The 24,750-nt window shown below is 42.3% G+C and overlaps 1 protein-coding gene across 1 annotated transcript; it reads right to left on the reverse strand.

Annotated features, from left to right (window-relative positions):
• Positions 1-721: 721 nt before the first annotated feature.
• LOC141762788 (sterol 26-hydroxylase, mitochondrial-like) lies at positions 722-24,750 on the reverse strand. The gene is made up of 9 exons (XM_074626849.1): positions 24,458-24,750; positions 20,084-20,274; positions 19,702-19,901; positions 19,429-19,626; positions 19,168-19,331; positions 3,920-4,086; positions 3,032-3,113; positions 2,714-2,950; positions 722-1,866 (listed from the first exon to the last, which is right to left on the reverse strand). The coding sequence occupies exons 1-9, from the start codon at positions 24,686-24,688 to the stop codon at positions 1,750-1,752; spliced, it is 1,587 nt and encodes a 528-aa protein (XP_074482950.1). The 5' UTR covers positions 24,689-24,750; the 3' UTR covers positions 722-1,749.

Here is a 24,750-nt window from a genome sequence, read left to right on the forward strand (position 1 = left end):
CAAATTAACTGGAAAAGCCAGATGGATCCACAGGAGCTCACTCTGAAATCTGAATTTTCAGAGAAATAAAGTGGAGTAATATATTGAGAAATGGGGCGTCTGATATGTTTTTGACAAACTGCATCCTGGAATTACGAGTCATTCTCTCAGATAAATTTGTGAGCCTCTTTAATTAATACTTTGTGCCCTTAAATGACTCTTTGGATGATTTGTGAATTACCTAAATGTGCACAAGTTGAATAACAAACTCCAAAAAAGCTTCTTCTTCTTTTTTTCTTTTTTTAAAGTTCTACTCTTGTGACACAATGTCTGATTAATTGAGGAACTCATGATACACCATGTTAATTGTTGATCACTGTATACGACTGTGGTGCAACAGTGAAACAGTTTATGACACTGAGCATTTCATTTCCTGCAAAAATAAAGAAGCTAAATGTACTGAAGTGTCCAGCAGGCGGCGGCAGAGGAGCAGTTTACAACTGTTGACCCAGTTTTAGTCTCCCAGTGCTTTAATGGGACTGTTTTGTATACATTTTCATTGAGCATCTTTAATCAATGACATCAAGATTCAGAGAAAAAAAAACAAGTTCAGACCAGAAATAAAATTCTGCCTGCATTTCCTCTACACGGCTGATTTACTATAATTCAAATTATCTCTCTTATTTCCATATTATTGTTGTTGTCTCCTTGTTTGTGTGGGCCCAGATAGATGAGGCAAAGATACATAGAAAATATAGATTTTTATTTGTATCATCACAATAAGATCTCCATAGGAATATTACAGTAGTGTTACAGAGATTATGGCCTAACAGAGGGCATTTCATCTCTTTCACCGCTTTTTATGAACAAGTTATCATTAATCACCCATAAAAACCTGTGGAGACTCTTTAAAGTTGTTGTTAAATCACTGCTTTGTGTAAAAAGAAAAATGTGTGTAGCTTTAGCTGTGATTTAAGCACCGTTTGATATCAAATGAAACAGAAAAGAGCCGTTGAATGCACAGAATTCAGTCTGAAAACCTCCTTTCCTTCATTGCCTTTTTGTTTCCTTCCCTGTCTCCTATCTTGCCTCTCACCTCCTTAAAGTTGAGTTCATGTTAAAAGTTCAAATAAAAACATTGTGTTGGATGTGAAATGGGTTTCATAGTGGTGAGCAGCGGATAAATTCAGCAGTAGATTATAAAACCATGGCTATAGAGAGTTATTAAAAACATAAGCTGTCAGAGGGGGGCAGTGCACACACACACACACACACACACACACACAAACCAGGTATTTCACATCAGCCTGTGGCTATGTTAAAATTGAGAAATTAAATCCCGTCAGCAATAATAAACAACATGTCTGTGCAAAGACGGCAAAGTATGAGCATTAAGTGAAGTTAAACAATAAAAGACTGAGGAGAGTGTGTGTGTGTGTGTGTGTGTGTGTGTGTGTGTGTGTTGAGTCCTGTAGGTTTCAGGAAAATAATTATATATAATAATTAATCTCTATCCTCAAGTTGCATATCATTCATTGAAATGAGTGATTTATGTGCTGATTCACATGGACTCTGGTGAGAATCCTCCCACATCCAGGGTGATAAACACCAGATTTGACCTTTAATTTGCGCCCTTAAATAAGTCATTTATGTTCTTATTTCTACTGTAAAAGTGTGTGCAGACATTTACAGCTCAGGTTAAACATGTCACCTCTCGTGCACCACGCGTTGTTGGACGTGCGTTTCACACATTAAATTGCTGCACCCTCATCAGCCTCTGGACAGGAAGCGCAGGTTGATGGGCTTTGCGGGGATGAGCAGGGTTCGAGTTTTCGGCTCCACGAGCGGTGCACCATGTTCAGGCTGGACCTCGTAGTGCTGCATTAGCTGGAAGGAGACATAAAACAGCCTTTAAATCCATACAGGAGCTTCATTCTGTTAGATACTTGAGGATTTTGTTTGTAGATCTTAGCAGGATATCTCAAAAACTTGAGCACAGATTTGAATGAAACAAATCATTTCTTTTTGGAGAACTTTTTCAAGGATTTCTTAATTTGTGGCTGGCTAAATAAAAGAACATAAGCAAAAGAAAAATATAAAGAAACTAGGGCTGTCAGATTTAACGCGTCGACGCAAATGAGTTTTAACGCCACTAATTTCTTTAACGCATTACTGCAACTTGCGTAGAAAACCTAATGAATCCATAGGTACCAACCATGACATATTAACTTGTCATGTGTCATGTCATGAAGGAGGTTAAATAACGCTTCAAACTTTTGTCTGTGGCAAACTTTCAAATAAATTGTGGCAAGGAAAACCTGGCATGGCCATTTTCAAAGGGGTTCCTTGACCTCTGACCTCAAGACATGTGAATGAAAATGTGTTCTATGGGAACCCACGAGTCTCCCCTTTACAGACATAACTTCCTGGACAATATTTATCATTGTTTTGTGTTGTTAACTGATTTCCAATAAGAAATATATAAATACATTTGCATAAAGCAGCATATTTGTCCACTCCCATGTTGATAAGAGTATTAAATACTTGGCAAATCTCCCTTTAAGGTACATTTTGAACAGATAAAAAATGTGTGATTGCGATTAATCGAGATTAACTATGGACAATCATGCGATTAAATATTTTAAACGATTGACAGCCCTAAAAGAAACACAAATTGGCCAAGAAGTAGGCTAAAAGTCCACTTCCTGTCTCTGTCTGTCTCTTCTTCACTCACCCTGGACAGAGCAAAGTACATCTCCATCTCCGCCACCCTCTTCCCAACACAGGCTCGCACCCCGACTCCGAAGGGGATGAAGCTGTACGGGTGGTGCTGGTAGAAGCCGGGCGCCGCCCTGCCACAGACGCTGCTGGCCGCCTCGGCACGGAGCCAGCGCTCTGGGACGAAGAGCTCTGCGTCTACGAACTCTGCTTCATTGTGACAGACTGCGTAATGACACAGATGGAACTGAGTCTGCAAAGAAGAGAAGCGTATTTAAATCATTTCTGATCTTTAAAGTTAAAGGTGCCTCACATCCTGGTTGTGCTTTCCTACCTTCTTTGGGAACCAGTAGTTTCCCACGATCACCTCATCGTCTGAAATAAAGCGTCCGTTTCCAGGAAACACGGGATAAAGGCTGGAGGAGAAAGACACAGACGACAGTCAGACTCTAAATCAGAGACAGAGCTAACCTGGAGCATGTTATTGATTATTTATGTCCGATTCAGTGTTTTATTCTTTGCTTTACGTCAGCTGTACTAGCTGTACCATATAAGTCAAAAACTGATAAAAGCTGTTCTGTCACTTTGCCAGTCTCACAGGTCAGGGCATGTCAGGTCGAAACACGTAGAAATACCACAAAATAAAAAAAATGCTCCGTCACAAGTTCTGCCTTTTAAAAAACTTATCAGCAGAAGTATCAAAAGTAAAAGTAGTCGTGCTGCAACATAACTCCTTTCAGAGTGTTTTTATTATCATTATAATAAAAACACTCTGAAATGAGTCATTATATTACATTATAATATATATAATATAATATAATGATAATAAAAACACTCTGAAAGGAGTCATTATATTACATTATATTATATATAATATAATATAATGATAATAAAAACACTCTGAAAGGAGTCATTATATTATATTATATTATATATAATATAATATAATGATAATAAAAACACTCTGAAAGGAGTCATTATATTATATTATATTATATTATATATATTATATTAGCTGCATTATAATATTGTAGCTGGTCAAGGTTCAAGGAGCAGATTATTTGACTACTATATAACTAATCTAATCTAGAACACTGCATCTGACTGGTTACTAAGTACTTCATGTATAAAGTTCAGCTGATTGATGGGCTGCTTGTTTTCCAAACTGTAGTTCCAGGGCCAACACTGCTTCGTGAGTAGTTCATACTAGCAGTCTGCTCACCGTAGCGTCTCCTTGATGACGGCCTTCAGGTAGGGCATCCTGCTCAGGTGCTCTGTGGTTGGCTCCCGTCTGTCCGGACACACAGAGTCCACCTCTCTGTAAAGTCGATCCTGAGCCCTGCGGTCCCTCGCTAAGTGGTACAGCGCCCACGACAGTGTGTTGGAGGTCTGAGATCAGGAGGGAATCAGATTATTGTCCATCACAGGGCTAAGACTAGCAGTCTGAGAGAGTCAGAGGAAATAAAGTCATTGTGAGGAAGCAACAACTCCCTCACTAACTGTTTGGTAAAGCCAAGTGGGGTTGATCACAGTTATCTTTGTTTTTCCTTATGTGGGTAGTTAAGGGGTTAATTGACTGACAGAGACTGAGTGGCTCCAAGTGTAATCAGGTGTGCTCTGATTTCCCAGGTTCTCACTGCAGGTGTCTCCAGTCTGAGCTGATGGCAGCACTCGCCTGATAAGCCAGTTTGAACTGGAAAGGCGGGCTGTTAGGTTATATGACCATGTGTGAAAGTAGAGTTTGGGGGGGAGAGTGGTAAAAAGAGCAGCACCAGGCATGTGGTGAGCTGTGTAACAGAATGCAGAGGGTTTTTTACCTCCATGTGTTTTTTCCTTTGTTTGATGGAATTTTTACAGACTGAAAATAAAAGTCTGCCTTATTTTTCAAGCATACTTACCTGCCAGTGTGATGATTTCTCTTCGTGACTTTTCACCTTGCTCTCCTGCACCTCACCTTGCAACAATTGGTGGCAGTGGTGGGATCTAATACGCCTGTGTCGAGTTGGTGTTGGAATGCTGACTAAATGAGAGGTGCAGTACGTGGAAGAGGTCGGCCGAAGAAATCCACCTTGGCAGAAATGGAGATAAAGAATGCTGAAAGGACAGTGGGGTTTGAGCCACCACTTGATGGCGCCATGGCCGCTGGAGATGAAGAAGAAGAACCAGTGGTACGGCCAAAAATACTTATAGACCGTGTTGCTAGTGAAGAACTCTCTGCCACAGACTTTTTTGAAGAAATGAGAGAGTTTATGCGACGGTCTAGACAAACTGAAGCGGTACTTTTTGATCAAACAGCTAAGAGGTGAGATGGGAGCAAAGTCGACGCAGGACTGGATGTCAGATGAACAATATGAACAGCCTGACCAACATTATCCTCATGCTATACCTGCTGGTGTTTTAAAGCTGCAAGATGAAACCTCCATGCACCTGCCCACAGTTAAAGAACCAAAGAAATTCATTCCACTTCAAGCTAGTGGGCCTGTCTCCTCATTACAGCAACTGTTGCCTCAGCAGCAACAGCGTGCTTCTCCACCAACCCGGTCTGTTGGGCCCCGTGTCAGTGAACCAAGAATACCTGACTTCAAAGAAGGTGAAGATCCAGAGAGCTTCTTTGTTCGGTTTGAGCGGATGGCCAGAACATGGGGGTGGCAGCCAGTGGAGTGGGCAGCCAGAGTGGTCACCTTATTGACGGGAAAAGCTCTTGATGCTTATGCGGGAATGGACGAAGAACAAGCTGAATCCTACGAGGCCATTAAAGCAGCAGTGTTAATGAAGTTCAATGTGACGGAGGAGACTTACAGACAGCGTTTCCGGAGCACTATTGTGCCAGTGGGAGAAACAGTCCGTGAAACCTACAACCGGATAAAGGGACTTTATAAACGATGGATGCGACCAAACAGCCGCACTAAGGAGCAGATTGGTGAGTCCATTGTTTTGGAGCAATACCTCCGTGTGCTCCAACCAGACATTCGCACCTGTGTAAAGGAGAATGATCCCCAGACAGGAGAGGAAGCAGCGGACCTGACAGAGCGCTACACGGCTGCTCACGGGGACCCTTCAAGGAAAAAGTTGACTGTTGGGAAGCCAAGGTTTGGGGAGTCCAAACCTTACGGTTTGCCTGTTGTGGACAACAAGGACATTGGGGTTGGTAAGAAACCTGTACATTCAAACTTGAAACCTAACTTCCCATGTTTTTACTGTCAGCAACCTGGCCACAAAGCTTCATTTTGTCCTTTTAAAAAGATCAAAAACAGTTGAGTTGTGTTCTGTACCTCGTCCTGATAATGATGAACATGATGATGTTAATGAGAATGAAATGATTCCACATAGACATGTAGTAGATGTCACAGTTAACGGTCATGTGGCAAAGGCTCTGGCTGACACTGGTAGTTCGCAAACTTTGGTAAAGTCCAGCCTACTCCACAACTCACTGACTAACTTTGAACGAAATGTAAATATCACATGTGTTCATGGATGTAAGAAAGATTACCCAACTGCAGAAGTGATCATTGAGGTTGAAGGGCAAGCCTTTATGTTAACTGTTGGTGTGCTAGATCACCTAGCATATGATGTAATCCTTGGAGAAGATTTGCCTGTGCTAGACAATTTGGTCCAGCAAAACTCTGTAGCATACTCTTGTGCTGTAGTGACTCGCTCTGTCACCAAGGGGTTAGAACCCCTACCTGAGGCAGATGATGGTTTGTTTAAAGGGGGAAATAAGGTTAAGAAAACAAAACGTCAGCGTCGTCAGGAGAAAAACAGAAATCTTGATAAAGCTAAATGTCCTGACCCTGCTCTCCCTTTAACTCCTCCCATTGAACCACAATGGCAAATCCCTGACAATTTCAGAGAGATTCAGGAGAATGACTCCTCTCTGAAACCTCTCTTTGCAAAAGTTTGTGAAATAGATGGGGTCCTAAAAGCTGGCACAGGGGGGCTGAAAGGTGTAATTGGGGATCCCTTTGTCATAAAAGACAACCTTTTGTATTTGGCAGACATTGAGAAACCTAGACTTGTTATTCCAAAAGAGTATCGTCAAGTAATCCTGCATGTGGGTCATACTATTCCATGGGCTGGCCATTTAGGGCAGGCCAAAACCTATAACCGCATTGCTGAGCGCTTCTATTGGCCAGGGTTATACAAAGGGGTACTGGAGTATTGCAAGACATGTCATGATTGCCAGGTGGTGGCCCCCACCAAAATTTCAGACCGAGGCCAATTACAACCATTACCTATTATGAGTGTGCCTTATGAGAGAATAGCCATGGATATCATTGGTCCCCTGCCAAAGAGTAGCAAAGGACACAAATTTGCCCTGGTGATATGTGACTATGCAACCAGATATCCAGATGTTTATCCACTGCGCTCCATTCAGGTCAAACATATAGTTCGATGTTTAGTGGAGTTATTCTCTAGAGTTGGCATCCCTAAAGAGATCTTAACAGATCAAGGTTCAAACTTTATGTCACATCTAATGAAGTCACTGTATTCTCAACTTGGTGTGAAAGGGATAAGAACCACTCCTTACCACCCTGAAACCGATGGTCTTGTCGAGCGATTTAATGGTACCCTGAAACAAATGTTGAGAAAATTTGTTGAGGATACTGGCAAAGACTGGGATAAATGGTTGCCTTTCCTTTTGTTTGCATATCGAGAGGTACCCCAGGCTTCAACTGGTTTCTCCCCTTTTGAGCTGGTGTATGGCAGACAGGTGAGAGGCCCTTTGGACATGCTGAAGGAGAACTGGGTGGCTGGTGTGGCAACGTCACCAACAACGAACATCATCTCCTACATTCTGCAGATGCGAGACAAACTGGAAAGTTGCAGAGAAAGAGTCAAAGAAAACATGCTGGAGGCTCAACATAAACAAAAGGTATGGTACGACAAACATGCTCGAGAAAGAGAACTGAAAACTGGACAGAAAGTGTTGGTACTGCTCCCTACTGGGCCGAGTAAGTTACTAGCGAAGTGGCAAGGCCCCTATCCTGTTACCAGAAAGGTGGGCCCAGTAACATATGAAATTTCCTGTCCTGATAAACAAAAACACAAGCAACTGCTCCATGTAAACCTGTTAAAGGAATACCATGAAAGAAATCCCTTGGAAACAGGTGGAGAGCATGTTCTGATGGTCCAGGATGTCCAGTCTGAAGATGATGTGGCGGAAGCTGAGGAAGCGGACATGAGGCCCTTCAGAGAGAAGTGTAAACCCCAGATCCCTCCAGAGCACCTGAGTGTGGATCAGTGGCATCAACTGGGTGAGCTTAAACAATCTTTTTCCATCATTGTTCTCAGAAAAACCTGGCCGAACTGATGTGATAAAACACAAAATTGTTCTGAAGGACACTAAACCTGCTCGCCTGAAGCCTTACAGAATTGCAGAACGAATGATGGAACCACTGAAGAAGGAGGTGCAGATGATGTTGGACATGGGAGTCATTGAACCATCCAGAAGTGAGTGGTCAAACCCCATAGTGCTTGTTCCCAAGAAGAATTGTACTCAACCTCGGTTCTGTTCCGACATGAGGAAACTGAACAGTATTTCCTGTTTTGATTCATATCCCATGCCCCGTATCGATGAGCTACTAGAGAGAATCGGGAAAGCCAACTACATCACAGCATTAGACCTTTGTAAAGGTTACTGGCAAGTGCCTCTTGACCCATCTTGCAAAGAATACACAGCGTTCCAGATTCCAGGAATGGGCTTGTTCCAGTACACTGTGTTACCCTTTGGCCTTCATGGCGCACCTGCGACCTTTCAAAGATTAATGGACATTGTTCTTAATGATTGCTCCAGGTTTTCAGCTGCCTATCTTGATGATGTAGTGATCTACAGTGAATCCTGGGAAGAACACTTGCAGCATCTTCAAATCGTCCTAAGCAAGATACAGGAAGCCGGGCTGACCCTGAATGCAAACAAGTGTTCCTGGGCTCAGGAGGAGGTGAAATACCTTGGCTACCTGGTCGGCCGTGGGCAGATAAGGCCACAAATAGAGAAGATAAAGGCCATACAGATGATTCCAAGACCCCTGACCAAGAAGCAAGTGAGATCCTTTTTAGGACTCGTGGGGTGGTACAGAAGGTTTGTTCCCCATTTCTCTACATTGGCGGCACCACTCACCGAACTAACAAAAAAATCAACCTCGAAAGTGATATGGAATGATGAGTGTGAACGTGCCTTCCAAGCATTGAAAAGGCAGATCTGTCAAGCTCCTGTGTTGCAGAGCCCGGACTTCACGAAAGCATTCCTTGTGCAGGTTGATGCCTCCGGTGTTGGACTAGGAGCGGTGCTAGCCCAGGGGGAACCTGGTGAAGAGAAACCTGTCCTGTTCTTAAGTAAGAAACTGTTTGACCGGGAGAAAAAGTACTCTACTGTGGAAAAGGAGGGACTGGCTATAAAATGGGCTATTGATTCATTGAAGTATTATCTTTTGGGAAGAGAGTTTGTATTGCAGACAGACCACAGACCTTTGAAGTGGATGCAATCCAAGCAGCATCAGAATGCAAGGATTCTGCGTTGGTGCCTAGCCCTCCAGCCATACCAGTTCACCATAGAGCACTGTCCTGGTAAGAAAAATCTTATTGCTGATTATCTGTCACGTTTGCCTGACTTATGTAAGCCAGAGGGGGAGGAGGTGTGAAATGTGAGGAAGCAACAACTCCCTCACTAACTGTTTGGTAAAGCCAAGTGGGGTTGATCACAGTTATCTTTGTTTTTCCTTATGTGGGTAGTTAAGGGGTTAATTGACTGACAGAGACTGAGTGGCTCCAAGTGTAATCAGGTGTGCTCTGATTTCCCAGGTTCTCACTGCAGGTGTCTCCAGTCTGAGCTGATGGCAGCACTCGCCTGATAAGCCAGTTTGAACTGGAAAGACGGGCTGTTAGGTTATATGACCATGTGTGAAAGTAGAGTTTGGGGGGGAGAGTGGTAAAAAGAGCAGCACCAGGCATGTGGTGAGCTGTGAAACTGAATGCAGAGGATGATTTTCCCTCCATGTGTTTTTTCCTTTGTTTGATGGAATTTTTACAGACTGAAAATAAAAGTCTGCCTTATTTTTCAAGCATACTTAGCTGCCAGTGTGATGATTTCTCTTCGTGACTTTTCACCTTGCTCTCCTGCACCTCACCTTGCAACAGTCATTACAGTTCATCCATCCATCCAATACATGTTGAGATATTTCAGTCTGGACTAAAGTGGTGGAGCGACCAACCGACATCCATGAAGCTGCTACAAACTAGAAAACCTAAAGAATCCATCGGTACCAACCATGTCATACTAGCTTGTCCTGAAGGAGGCTAAATGACGTTCCAAACTTGCGCTAAATTTTAGTGAGGAAAAACTGTCATGGCCATTTTCAAAGGGGTCCCTTGACCTCTGACCTCCAGATCAGTGAATGTAAATGGGTTCTATGGGTACCCACGAGTCTCCCCTTTACAGACATGCCCACTTTATGATAATCACATGCAGTTTGGGGCAAGTCATAGTCAAGTCAGCACACTGACACACTGACAGCTGTTGTTGCCTGTTGGGCTGCAGTTTGCCATGTTATGATGTGAGCATATTGTTTTATGCTAAATGCAGTACCTGTGAGGGTTTCTGGACAATATCTGTCATTGTTTTGTGTTAATTGATTTCCAATAATAAATATATACATTTGCATAAAGCGGCATATTTGTCCACTCCCATGTTGATAAGAGTATTAAATACTTGTTAAATCTCAAAGGTACATACATCACGATTAATCATGATTACCTCTGGACACTCATGCGATGAATCACCAATACATATTTTAATCGATTGACAGCCCTCAGTCCAACACTTTCATGTATTTGCCCATCTTACAACAGAACTGTATGTGCATAGTTTTGTTTTTAATGCAAAGTCCTTCGCTGCTTGTCTGAGATCTGAGAGTGGACACTGGGTGGTTATTTTAATTTCCTTTCATGCTTTTGATTGTTATTAACAAAGAGGAAGTTGGCAGTAGAAGCTGTTGGAAATATATCATGATAAAACTGTTGTTGTGTAACAAACTTGATTATGTTGGGAGTTTAGCGAGTTTGGTGTTAACTACTAGGCTTAGACTGTCTACAGATAAGTGACTGATGTAAGACGAGGCAAGAATGATCACATGAAATGATCTCGTGATGGAATGCTGATTGGGCCTGTAAAAAGAACAGCTACAAGGATGAAAGGGCCTTGGGGTTAACAGTGGATGGGGGAAGGGACAGGATGACCATGCAGACAATGTTGTGTAAAGATGGAGTCAGATGTAGGTAGACACGAAGATGTATTGTGACATAGGATGGAAAAGTACTGGGTCTGCAGAAAGCCTGACCCCTCCCCCAGGGTTCGTCAGCTAATGTGTATAAAGGTAAAACGTATAGCAAAGCTCGGGGTTCATTCACTGCGAACTGAACACTGTATTACATGGTATCAGGGACACATTGATGAATCCAGAACTTCTGTTAATAACTCTGTGCAACTTTGATGAATATATGTGCGGAATAAATTGATACTAATGTAACCTAATTTGTAATCTTTTATGATTTTAACTCTGAGCTTGCAGCTGCTTAGAAGATAAACCAACACGCATGAAGGTGACGATTCTCTGAGGGAGAATTCCTTCAATTTGGTGACCCCGACGTGATCTTCAGAAAGAGTGACGCGAGCCAGAGACTGGATGACTCAGTGAGAGAGAGATAAGGGGACCCCTGACTACAAGGCAAAAGGTAAGCAGAACCTGTTAAAACAAATCTGCATATTGGCATAGGATCTAAATTTATCTCTCTTGCTGAGTAAGACACATCTCTGTTTGAATTTTAACATCTAGTTGCACAGTTGAAAGGATCAGGGATCCTAAGGCTCTGGGAGTCTATAAAAAAGGTTTGAGTCCTTTAATAGATCTGGGATCTAAATGTACAGTTGAAAGGATCAGGGATCCTAAGGCTCTGGGAGTTTAGAAAAAAGGTTTGAGTCCTTTAATAGATCTGGGATCTAAATGTTGTGTTGGTAACACTAATAAACTGCATTAATAGTGTCATCAGAGGAAATTTAAAACTGCCTCAGATACCGTGCCTGCACCGCTGACGGGCAACCGTTAGTAGAAGCTTGTGTTTTGGTGGGATCTGTTGCGGGGGCATAACGACCCAATTACTCTGAAACACTACTGTTTGGTATATACTAACACCAACTGTATGAATAGTTCGGTATAAGGGTAAAAACAGCCATGGACGGGGAATTCGATAGAGAGTGTGAGGAAATAGGAGGATGCAACAAGACAGGTCTCACTTTTGGCCAGCAATGGGCCAAGGTGAGGACAAATGTGATTTGCACCTTTGATCCTAAGAAAAAGAATGAACGAGCGAAGGATTTGGATGACTGGTTCAAAGGCATGATAGAAAAAGAGGAGTTTCCTAAAGAGGACTCTAAAGCAGCTGTTACCCCGGCGGTTCGGAGGCACATATTAAAGCAGCAAGACGATTTGGCTGAGACTCGAAAACAATTAAAAAACAGCAATATGTTCACACGAGCAAAAGCTAAAAAACACGTGGAACAACAAGCCAGTTCATTGGCCCAAGCTAATTGTGTTTATTTGGCCTCAGTGACTGAATTAGGCCATCAATGGTCTTCTAAAAAAGAAAAACAACAGCCTAGAACAGAGAGTACTCTGTACCCTAAACTAGGTGATTATCCCGGCCCATTCCCCGATCCTCCCCCCATGCCACAACATCAAATGGTAATGAGAGAAACACCAACCGCCCCTCCCCCATATAAGGACAAAGACTTTCCTCCACCTCCCCCTCCCCCACTAACTGATGAACCCGACCCTCCGAAACCTGTTCTGAGCGTTCAAATACCAGTTGTAACACTGACAGGGGGGAGAGTATGCTACGAAGAAACTCAGGAAGATAGGAAACAGAAAGAAGAGCAGGAGAAAAGACTCCGTCTCTTAGAGATGGAAGTAGGACTAATAAATTTGGCCAGAGCAGGGAGACAGGGGGAAGAAGAAGAGCAGGAACAAAGACAGGTAGATGAAGAAGCTGAGTTAAGACAGCGAAAAGGTAAAGGGAAGAAGGGAGATGAAAAGGTAAGAAGGGGGAGGAGGGGTTCATCAGATTGAAACAGGAGATGGCTGAGGCGGCTGCTTTAGCACTCCCCGACTATTCCCAGCCATTTCACCTCGACGTATCAGAACAACTTTCCACAGCTCATGGTGTTCTATATCAGAAGCAAAGAGGAGACAGGAATGTACTTTACTATTGCAGCATTCTGCTAGACACACCGGAACAGAGAGCTAGTCCGTGTGTCAGATATGCAGCGGCTGTGGCTAAAATAGTTGAGAAAGTAGGACATATTGTCATGCATCACCCACTCCAAATTCTCACTTCCCATAGTACAGTAGCTTATGTCACCTCATCATGTTTCACTCTCACTCCCTTGAGACAAACTAAGATATTACAAGTACTCTCAAAACCACATGTTTCATTTGTACATGAAGGTTGCAATATGGCAGATAACATGGGCGAAGGAGGGGGAGAGAAACATTCCTGTGCGGAAAAATCTGAACCTTTTGTAAAACTACGACCTGACCTGGAGGCATTACCAGTTACTAATCCTGATCTCAGCCTTTTCACCGATGGCTGCTGTTTCAGACACCCTACAGAGGGACTAAAAGCTGGCTATGCTGTTGTAGCGTGTACTAATGACGGAGAAGGCCCTGTAACTCTGTCTTCGGCCCCACTTGAGGGCAAACAGTCTGCTCAAGCCGCTGAACTGACTGCCGTGATATGTGCTCTTAGACTAGCCGAGGGTAAGACTGCAAATATTTTTACTGATTCAGCTTATGTATGTAACGCGATCCACAGGGATATGTCTGGCTGGGTTCAGGCAGGATTCAAAACAAGCGGGAATAAATCTATGGCTCATGAAGGGCTCATGAAGGATTTATTGGCCGCTATCCACCTTCCTGAGAAGGTGGCTGTGGTAAAGGTAAAAGGTCACTCACAGGGAAGTGACCTGGAAAGCATTGGAAATAACGCTGCAGATGAAGCAGCAAAGGCTGCTGCAGGTTATGTCACTGAATGCATAATGATATTAGCTGAACATGTAAGTAGTTTTATTGATGATGTACAAAAAGCCCAGGAGGACGCTCCTGAGCATGAGAGAAAATCCTGGGAAGACGCAGGTGCCACTGATTGTTTTACTGGTTTATGGCAGAAGAATGGGAAAACTGTCATGCCTGACGGATGGATTCCCTCAATGTTGAAACAGACTCATGGTTTGTGCCATGCGGGAGTGGCTGTAATGATGTTTGCATTGGATGCATGGTGGTTCCCTCAAAAGAGGAAAGTGGTTACTGATTTTGTTCAACAATGTGTTGTTTGTCAAACATGTAACATAAGACCCACGGAAAAACCACCGGTGGGCACATATCCTAAACCACAAGGTCCGGGTGAACAAATAGTTATGGATTTTACGGATATGGGGATCCGGGTGGGAGGTAAAAGATTTTTGTTGGTCATAGTGGATGCATTTTCCAGGTGGATTGAGGCCTATCCTACTGGAAAAGAGGACGCTAAAACTGTCATCAAATGTTTGGTGAATAATTATATACCATACCATGGTTTTCCCAAACTTATTCGCTCCGACAATGGCTCTCATTTCAAAAATAAGGATTTGAGAGAAGTGGAGACTGTTTTGGGTCTGGAACACAAGTTTGGCACGGTGTACCACCCAGAATCTCAGGGCAAGGTTGAACGTGCCAACCAGACCATTAAGGGGAAACTGCTAAAGATTTGTCAACAAACGGGTTTGCCATGGACTGAGGCTCTTCCCATTGCTCTTCTGGCTATGAGATCCTCAGTCAATAGGCAAACAGGTTTAACACCGTTTGAACTCAACTGTGGACGACCTTTTCCAGGTCCCACAGTGCCTTTGTGTGTCCTACCTGCTGTAGGATACCGCCCGTATTATCAGAAAGTGAATGCTCTTGTCTCAGCTCTCTCCTGTTCAGGTGCCCCCCATGCTCCGAAGCCTGTGTTGCTGACAGCACCTGAAGGCCCCCCGGAACACCTTTGGTTGAAGGTGTTAAAGAGGAAGTGGTCGGAACCACGGTGGACGGGTCCACATGAAGTAACCGCGAGGACAACGACAGCAGTCCAACTAAAGGGGAAAGGAGGCGTTTGGTGGCACTTGACACAGTGCAGCTCCACAAAGAATCCACCACCCGGTGTGGATTTCATCAGCGGAGGAGTGAACGAGCCAACAACACCACCAGATGAACCGGACAAAGGAACAGCACCAGGGGCAGATGCAAGCATCTCTGCAGGGACACCAAAGAAGAGCACAGAAGAAGACACGTAAAAATTGAAGCGTGACTAATGACTGAATTTTTTGTTTTCTATACTGAATTTTTTGTTTTCTATATATATCACTGTAAAAAATATAAGTGAGCTGTATGAGACACAATTAAGGGACGGAAGGTTTCAAGGTCTTGCTGGTTTTACAGTTAAAACACGGCTTACAAGTAAAGAAAAGGTGACTCACTGAAGGTTTATATGCTTTACGTTATTTTATTTGTTGCATTCCCTGTATCCGCCAATTGACGGAAAAGGTTATAGTAACTGCCATAGAGAAAAGGCGTCCTGATCAACCACCTGACTATCAAATGAATGTGTTCACCAACAGAAGCACAGGGGTTACTCAACATAGATTTCCATGATCATGACTCAGAGGACGAGGTGGTAGATGATAACTCTGTGTAAAAAACTGTAACATTGTATATAGTATAATAATGATGAATGCCTCATGAGAATATATTTCTAGGACAGAAGTGAACTTGGACAAGTTCAAAAGAGGAATTGTTGGAAATATATCATGATAAAACTGTTGTGTAACAAACTTGATTATGTTGGGAGTTTAGCGAGTTTGGTGTTAACTACTAGGCTTAGACTGTCTACAGATAAGTGACTGATGTAAGACGAGGCAAGAATGATCACATGAAATGATCTCGTGATGGAATGCTGATTGGGCCTGTAAAAAGAACAGCTACAAGGATGAAAGGGCCTTGGGGTTAACAGTGGATGGGGGAAGGGACAGGATGACCATGCAGACAATGTTGTGTAAAGATGGAGTCAGATGTAGGTAGACACAAAGATGTATTGTGACATAGGATGGAAAAGTACTGGGTCTGCAGAAAGCCTGACCCCTCCCCCAGGGTTCGTCAGCTAATGTGTATAAAGGTAAAACGTATAGCAAAGCTCGGGGTTCATTCACTGCGAACTGAACACTGTATTACATGGTATCAGGGACACATTGATGAATCCAGAACTTCTGTTAATAACTCTGTGCAACTTTGATGAATATATGTGCGGAATAAATTGATACTAATGTAATCTTTTATGATTTTAACTCTGAGCTTGCAGCTGCTTAGAAGATAAACCAACACGCATGAAGGTGACGATTCTCTGAGGGAGAATTCCTTCAAAGCCGACTCTGACTGATTTATAAGCGGCTGCTGAAATGTCCTCTCTAAACATTTAAAGTCTCGACGCTGGACCTTCTTATACAAAGAGTCAATGTGTGAAGAAAAAGACGTTCAGGTTTAAGGGTTTAAAACGTGGACAGATGCAGCGCAGCATAACAGAACCGGATAAAACTTGAATTACTCCACCAACCAGTCAAGTTTCAGTTTACATCATGTCTGTCCAAAATGTCATCACTTCATCATTTTATCCTGTTAGACATGTCGGTGAAGTTGTCATAATTAGCATATGAATTCTTGGGTTATGTCCAAAAACATGATTTGTGTGGTCACGGTGATCAGTAAATGGACATTTGTGCCAAATTTGAAGACATTCCCTTCAGGTGTTATATAGTATAATAGTCTGGACGGACAACCTGAAACATAATGCGTCCGGCCTCGGCTGTCCCCGGCGTGAAGGCATAACCAAGATAAATCCGTCTGCAAAGTTTCAGCCAAATACAGGCTGAAGGTACAGTTACATTCTTGAGGTATGTTGCAAGAGCTTGTTTCTTTGTATTGGCAACCATTTCACCAGAGAAGGAGTAGCATTTGTGTTCCTTCCAGTATGTGATTTCTCATCTATCTGTCTCAGCTCATATCTCTAGATTTGATTTGAGCTGCAGCTCGCAGCTACAACAACAAGCCTCCACCTCTCCTTGGAATGCAGACAGACGAGCTCTGCGAACGCTGCGACGTGCAGCAACTAAACACCAGCACTCGTCTCTGTTGTTGCAGCTTTATCAGGCCGAACTTAGCTGATCTCACTGTGAACGCCTCAGGACCTACTTTCTCATTGCCCTCTTGGACGCTAGATTGTGTGTTATGTGTAGATGTGGCTAAAGGTCAAGATGAAGTAGATCATGATGCATTAGCAACAGAGAATTTAGCTTGAACTTCTTTGTTTTAAGTCTTAAGGAAGTTGGAGTGTATGGAGGATGGAACCTGCCAAAATCCAAAACAAATCAATAAATAAATGACTGGATAAATAAATAAATATGTCATTAAATGTAGCAAAAATAATATTATAAAAATAAATATAGCCATTAATTAATTGATAAAATGTGACATAAATTGATATTTCTGTTTTTATTTGCTTATTTAGTTATTTATCTCTGTATTAAATGCCTTATTTATTTATTTACTCTTCTGTTTAAATTGACCTTTTATTTATTTATGTACTTATTTGTATTCATTTTTAAAAAATCTATTTTATTTTTGCATATATTTTATTTTCAGGTTGTTACAGCCCCCTCATTTGCATAATGAGGCAGAAATGTATAAATAAATGTAAAAAGAAAAGAATACAGAAATAAATAAGTTTAGAGAACTAAATTTGGGGTGAAATGCAAAGGGAAAATCATGCATAAATAAATAAATGCATAAATACATACATTTAAATAAATAAATAAAAATAAATGCAAAAATAATAAATAATAAAATACATTTTAAAGTTAATAAAAATAAATAAATAAAAGGGAAAGTTAAACAGAAGAGTAAATAAATATGTTTGGGGAAATAAATAAGGGGTGAAATGCAAAGGGAAAACCATGCAAAAATAAAATACATTTACAGATGAATAAATAAAAGGGAAAGTTAAACAGAAGAGTAAATAAATACATAAATAAATAAATACAAATATGAATAAATAAAGACGCAAATTAAAACAGAAATATCAATTTATGTCACATTTTAATCAAATGATTAATGGATATATTTTATTTTTAATATTATTTTTGCTACATTTAATGATACATTTATTTATCTATCGGATCATGTATTCATTTATTGATGTATTTTTAATTTTGGCAGGTTTTGTCCTCCATAAGAGTGAAGTCCAGAGTCTGATTAGGCAGCTTTCTCTGCCTATCCCAGCGGACCCAGAGCCTTTCCTGGAACAACTGGAAATTCCTACATGTTGCGAGAACTGGCCTCACAAACAGTGAAGAGTCATTTCTGCTACTTCATACTTCTACTATATGATACTTTTTACTGCCCTACATGTATCTGACAAATGAAGCTCTAGTTTAAGTTCAGTCAGGAAGACGATCTTCATGCTCAGGCCTGTAATGATGTGTTCCTCACATCCTGCCACTCACTCCTCTAGTGCTGCCGCAATAACCACAATACTGACACTTTATGATCATCACATGCAGTTTGGGGCAAGTCATAGTCAAGTCAGCACACTGACACACTGACAGCTGTTGTTGCCTGTTGGGCTGCAGTTTGCCATGTTATGATTTCAGCATATTTTTTATACCTGTGAGAGTTTCTGGATCAATATCTGTCATTGTTTTGTGTTGTTAACTGATTTCCAATAATAAATATATACATACATTTTCATAAAGCAGCATATTTGCCCACTCCCATGTTGATAAGAGGATTAAATAGTTGATAAATCTCCCTTAAGATTAAAAATGTGTGATTAATCCTGATTAACTATTTTAATCGATTGACAGCCCTAATTAAAACTCAAACCACTCCTCCTCTCTCCATCTGGATGCTCTCTGTGTTCCTAACACACTTATTTTCATCAACATACGGATAAATCAGAAATCATACCAGCCTCCAGCTCTCCCACTGGACAAAACTACAACTGTCTGAAGCTTCTTGAACAGATGACAGGAGAGAAGCAGCAGTTTGAGAAGTTTCTATGGATGTTTTTTCCCCTCAGCTAAAATGAGAATATCTGCTGCTCTGTTCTCTGTGGAGGAGCTGATAGTAAACTATTTACAGCTGCTTCTATAATATATTATCATAACTAATAGTATATACTATTATAATGTTTGTCTCATATGCTCCTGTTTATCTGAACTACTTCTGTCCTGCCACATATCCCCTCAATAAAGGTTCATCTCATCTTATCTGAAATTTAAATCGTGCATGTTAAAACTGACGCACGATGAAATAGTGATAGATTGAAGGCTGGAACCAGCAGCCCCCTACTCACCGTGTCGACCCCTCCCAGCAGCAGCTCAGTGATGCTGATGTAGACCTCGGCTCTGCTCAGCCTGTCACAGGACAGCAGGTAGGTGAGGTAAATGCCCTCCGCCGGCTTGCCGCTGGACACCTGAGCTTGGATTTCAGCGATCCTCCTGTTGATGAGGGATTGCGCTGCCCAACGGAAACACAACAACCAAACACTTTACCAACTTATAAGTGAATCCAAATGACATGAATGTCTCCTTTTGCTGTTTGTCTTGCTACATACCTATGTCATAGAGGTCGTCCCAGGCCTGGACGAAGCGTCTCCAGAAGGGGAGGACGCTGCGGCTCCAGCGAGGGAAGAGGATCACAATCTCAGACAGCGTCAGCATGTCATTGGCGGCGGTGATGAAGCGCTGCGTGTCAACGGGGATCTCCTCCTCCAGGCAGCCCAACCTGGTCTCAAACAAGATGGAGGAGATACCTGCAAGAGGTGAAGAGCATCACAAACCGCCCCGCTGACCTCAACCGCCGCTAGACTTTCTGAAAACATTCCCACCTTCAAAGCCGAACTTGTAGAGCTCAGCAGTCATGTCTGAAACGGTGGCCTGGTCCTCGCTGCGACTGCGGAGGAGCTCGACGCGTCGCAGTAGATCTCCGACCACCTGGTGGATGATGGGGGCGTAGGCCAACACTTCCCGCAGCTTTAGCATCTTAGGGTTCAGGGCGCTGCGGATGCGGTACCACTCCGGTCCTGTGCTACAAAGCAAAAGAGTTCTTCAGATTAACAACTCTTTTAGGGACCTTTACGAACACTTTAGAGAGGAAGAGAGTTGCTACCGGGGATTAAACCCAAACGACTAGGACCACTAATGATTATATTAGCTGTTGTTTATGACCGTTATTATCTTTTACATTTAAAGGAAGATCCATAAACTCACTCCACATGCAGCCCGTAGGCCTGACCTCTCAGGTCCCGGTACTCCTTCCAGTGAGGCAGCTCGGCTCGGAGCGGGTAGCGGCCCTCCTGTTGGATCACCTGAGCGATGAGCTCCGGAGTCGCCACGTTGACGATGTCGAAGGGGCCGAATCTGGAGCGCCAGATGGGCCCGTAAAGGCTCTTCTGGACATCCTGGAAGAGTAACTTGAGTTTAAAGTAGTTCAACATATAATCAGCCCGTATTATATAAATACTGCTCCCATGGTAATGCATCAATAATATATTATATGATATAAAACACTCTGAAAGGGTTCATGTGTGTGTAATTCAGAGTACTACTTTTAAAAGTTGTGTAACTCCAGATTGGCAGGTCCGCCATTGGCGCCCCGTTCTCTTCACAGATGAGAGAAGGTTCACACTGAGCACATGTGACAGACGTGAAAGAGTCTGGAGACGCCGTGGTGAACGGTAACATCATCCAGCATGATCCGTTTGGTGGTGGGTCAGTGATGGTCTGGGGAGGCATACTGTATCCTTGGAGGATCACAGACCTCCATGTCATAGCCAACGGTACCCTGACTGCTGTTAGGTACTGGGATGAAATCCTCAGAGCGATTGTCAGACCGTAAGCTGGTGCAGTGGGCCCAGGGTTCCTCCTGGTGCAGTGGGCCCTGGGTTCCTCCTGGTGCAGTGGGCCCTGGGTTCCTCCTGGGTTCCTCCTGGGTTCCTCCTAGGCTCCTCCTGGGTTCCTCCTGGGTTCCTCCTGGGTTCCTCCTGGGTTCCTCCTAGGCTCCTCCTCGGTTCCTCCTGGGTTCCTCCTGGGTTCCTCCTGGTGCAGTGGGCCCCGGGTTCCTCCTGGTGCAGTGGGCCCTGGGTTCCTCCTGGGTTCCTCCTGGGTTCCTCCTAGGCTCCTCCTGGGTTCCTCCTGGGTTCCTCCTGGGTTCCTCCTAGGCTCCTCCTGGGTTCCTCCTGGGTTCCTCCTGGGTTCCTCCTGGTGTAGTAGGCCCCGGGTTCCTCCTGGTGCAGGACAGTGCCCGGCCTCATGTGGCCAGAGTGTGTAAGCGGTTCCTAGATGACGAAGGCATTGATGCCATTGACCGACCCTCACTAGGTCTCCTGACCTAAATCCAATTGAGCACCTATGGGACGTTATGTATCGGTGAATCCGACGCCACCAAGTACCGCCACAGACTTTCCAGGAGCCCTCTGATGCCCTGATCCAGGTCTGGGAGGAGATCCGCCAGGACACCATCCGCCAACTCATCAGGAGCATGCCCAGACGCTGTAGGGAGTGCATACAGGCACGCGGGAGCCGTACACACTACTGAGTCACTTTATGAGTTGATGTGATGAAATGAAAAGAATGTGATTTACATTCTTTACTTTGATTTTGGGTGTGATTTTGAATCCAGCCCTCAATGAGTTGATGATTTTGGTTTTCATTGACCGTTGTTACGTCATTTTGTTCTCAACAAATTATTCAATGTACATCAGTAACGATTTTACACTTGAATAGTTAGTTATCAAGATCTGATGTGTGATTTAAGTGTTCCCTTCATTTCTTTAGAGCAGTGTATTAAAGGTCACATATTATGCTCATTTCCAGGTTCATAGATGTATTTTAATGTTGCACTAGAACATGTTTACATGCTGCAATGTTCAAAAAAACCTTTATTCTTCTCATACTGCAGCCTGAGTCTGCCTGCCTCAGAGCCTAATTCAGCCGCTGTCTGAAAACCACTGATTCACAGCCTGTCTTTAAAGATCCATCTGTGAGAAATGACCAACAGAATCATCCCAGAGGAGAGCAGACAGCTGAAAGCAGATGGGAGATACAGAGCTAACCCCATTAGCTACATGCTACCGCTATGACACGGTGTGTAAACACAGCGACCATCAGGGTGGAAAATAGAAGATGTGAAACAGTAGTCAGTTCATTATTTCTGCTAAAAGATAAATGTATGGAAGATCAGAGTAATGGTATTGTAAGTGCCGTTGCATAAATGTGTTCATGATATATAATTAGTAATTGATCCCATAAGTTCATGCAATAAATAAATAAATAGATAATTCATTTAATGTAAGGTTAAAAATTTAAATATGATGTGAGTAAAATTATTTGTTTCATACAGTTCAAAATGTGTAACAGGTAGAAGTGTTTCAGTCAAAAGTACATTAGTCCACTGTGTTTTACGTTCCGCCCCGGAACCAATGTTCCCTGTGTAGTACCACTACGACGGAATTCATTGAGGGACTAAAACAATCCAACGTAAGTGAAGGAGCAGATGCCTTTCGCGGGCTCTGTAAAGTGTTTAAAGCTATGATTATCGACGTCTGAAGCTAAAAGCAGACAGTCAAAGAGACTTTCAAAAGGACTTTCATGGACTCAAGAACCTCTTTTCATGACAAGCGGCCAACGAGTTTTCACGGCGTGTGCATGACGTGACTCAGAAGTGAAGCATCAGAGAAAGACGTGTCCAAGCAATAAACGCCCGTATCAAAGAACCGACCTGTGTCTGTGTTGTTGTGAAGAGAGCTACAGGTATATTATTTACAGTAGTAGCTGTCTCTGTGTTACCATGACTACAGACCACCGGAGCTTAGCTTACCATAGTGTACCAGAGCTGAAGACTTTCTCCTGTACCATGTCACATAACTAACTAACAGGTGAGATGATTACAAATGCTGTGAATAATTAATATTGTCATCTGTCAACTCAAATAAAGTTTGACTGTGAAACAGAAATGTGTTGTGTTGCTTACAAGTCACTATTTACTACCTGTACTCTGCTACATGCATGACATCAAATATATATAATATATAAATATCATCTGTTTAAACAGTGTAATTACATAAAGCCTTTGTGAAAGAACATGTTATATTTAGATGATGGGAGTACATGAAGCCTGTTCTGCTGGTTCTTGCAGACTTTGCTCAAGTTAGGTTGAGGAGGAGAGACAGTGACGCGCTGTGGGGCGGGGTCAGCTACTGAAGGTTCTGCTCTGGTTCGACCAGGAAACCCTTACATGGCTTGCATTTCTCTAATGACGTCAGAAGAGAAGGAAAAAAAGCAAAATTTTTTTCTGCACCCATTTCCGGACAAACGGAGGAGGAGAAAAAGAGAGAGGATGGTCTTTTATGATACTATGGTGGCCTGTAGACACACTGGAAACAGATATTGATGTTTAAAAGACATGGAAAAGTGCATTTTGCATAATAGGTGACCTTTAAACTAAAATCATAAAGTTCTTCATAACATTTTGTGAGGATTGCAACTCGATCAGAGTCACACATCTCCTCTGCTCCTCTATTTAAGAAACTCCACATTCTTACTATTTATGATATCAATATTTCTCAAATATGTGTTTTTATTTATAAGATACTTTCTGGTGGGAATATTCCTGAGCAGTTCAAGACCTATTTTAAAACAGATTCTCAGGTCCATTCTTACTCAACCTGTCAGTCTCTAGATCTTCATCCTCCTAAATGTCTCACTAGTAGAGGTCAGTTTTCAATAAGATTTAGGGGAACCAAATTATGGAGTAGCTTTTCACATCTATCAATAAACTGTTCATCTGTCAAATGTTTCAAAAGTCGCTTAAAGGGTCATTTAATTAACTTGTAATTGCTTTACCCCATGTTGTCCATGTATCTGTTTCTATGTTTTTTATTTTTTTCCCACTCACAATGTTGTTTGGTTACGATTACCCAGAAGTCTTTATAGATATTTAAAACAATATCCTCCTCACAAACACTAACCAAACACTACCACGCAACAAACACACACACACACACACACACACACACTTATCTTTTTTGATATATTCACTGTATTGTTATTGTTGTTACTATATATATCTTGTCCTAATTGTTTGTTATCACTATTATGTAGTCATATTGTTTCTTTATATTAATCTTGTCTCTAGGTGGAGGCTTCAGATAAACCCAGTGGTTTTTTTTGCCTCTTCCTGCACTTTATATTATTAATTTTTTTTTTTTGTTATGTTGTATAGTCTTAAATCATATTGTCATTTACCATTATCATTTATTTATTTATTCTTTTGATTATTTATTATGTATCATTTATAATTATATTGTCATTTATCATTATCATTTTTTATTTAGATTATTTATTATATATTATTTATTTATTATTATATTGTCATTTATCATTTATTCTTTTGATTATTTATTATAAATCGTTTATTATTATATTGTCATTTATCACTATCATTTATTTCTTTATTCTTTTGATTACTTGTTATGTCAGATGCACTCAAGTGTTGAGCTCTTCAGGGTAGAAACTATCAAATAAGATGAAAACATGGATCATAAATGAGTTTTGTGAGCAGCAGGTTAAAGCAGTGTAACTGACCTGCAGTAAGTGGCTCTTGTCTGCGTATCCTTTGACGAATAACCAGTAGAGAGTGGTGGATAAACTGGGACCAGGCAGGTCATCGATGCTCTTCAGCTTCCCAGCCTCGGTGGTCGCCTGGACGTTCAGGTTTCTGCTGGAAACAGAGAGGTGGTGGTGTCGCAGCTCCAGTGTCCGAGCAGAGAGCACAGAGAGCCGCAAAGCTCTGGCTGCAGCCACGAAGGAGCTCATGGTGTGAGCTGGAAGCCGGTAGTCCGAATGGGTTTGTTTGTGTCAGTGTCAGACTTTTTAGT

This window comes from Sebastes fasciatus, chromosome 24 (genome assembly GCF_043250625.1).
Source record: "Sebastes fasciatus isolate fSebFas1 chromosome 24, fSebFas1.pri, whole genome shotgun sequence".
Lineage (NCBI taxonomy): Eukaryota > Metazoa > Chordata > Actinopteri > Perciformes > Sebastidae > Sebastes > Sebastes fasciatus.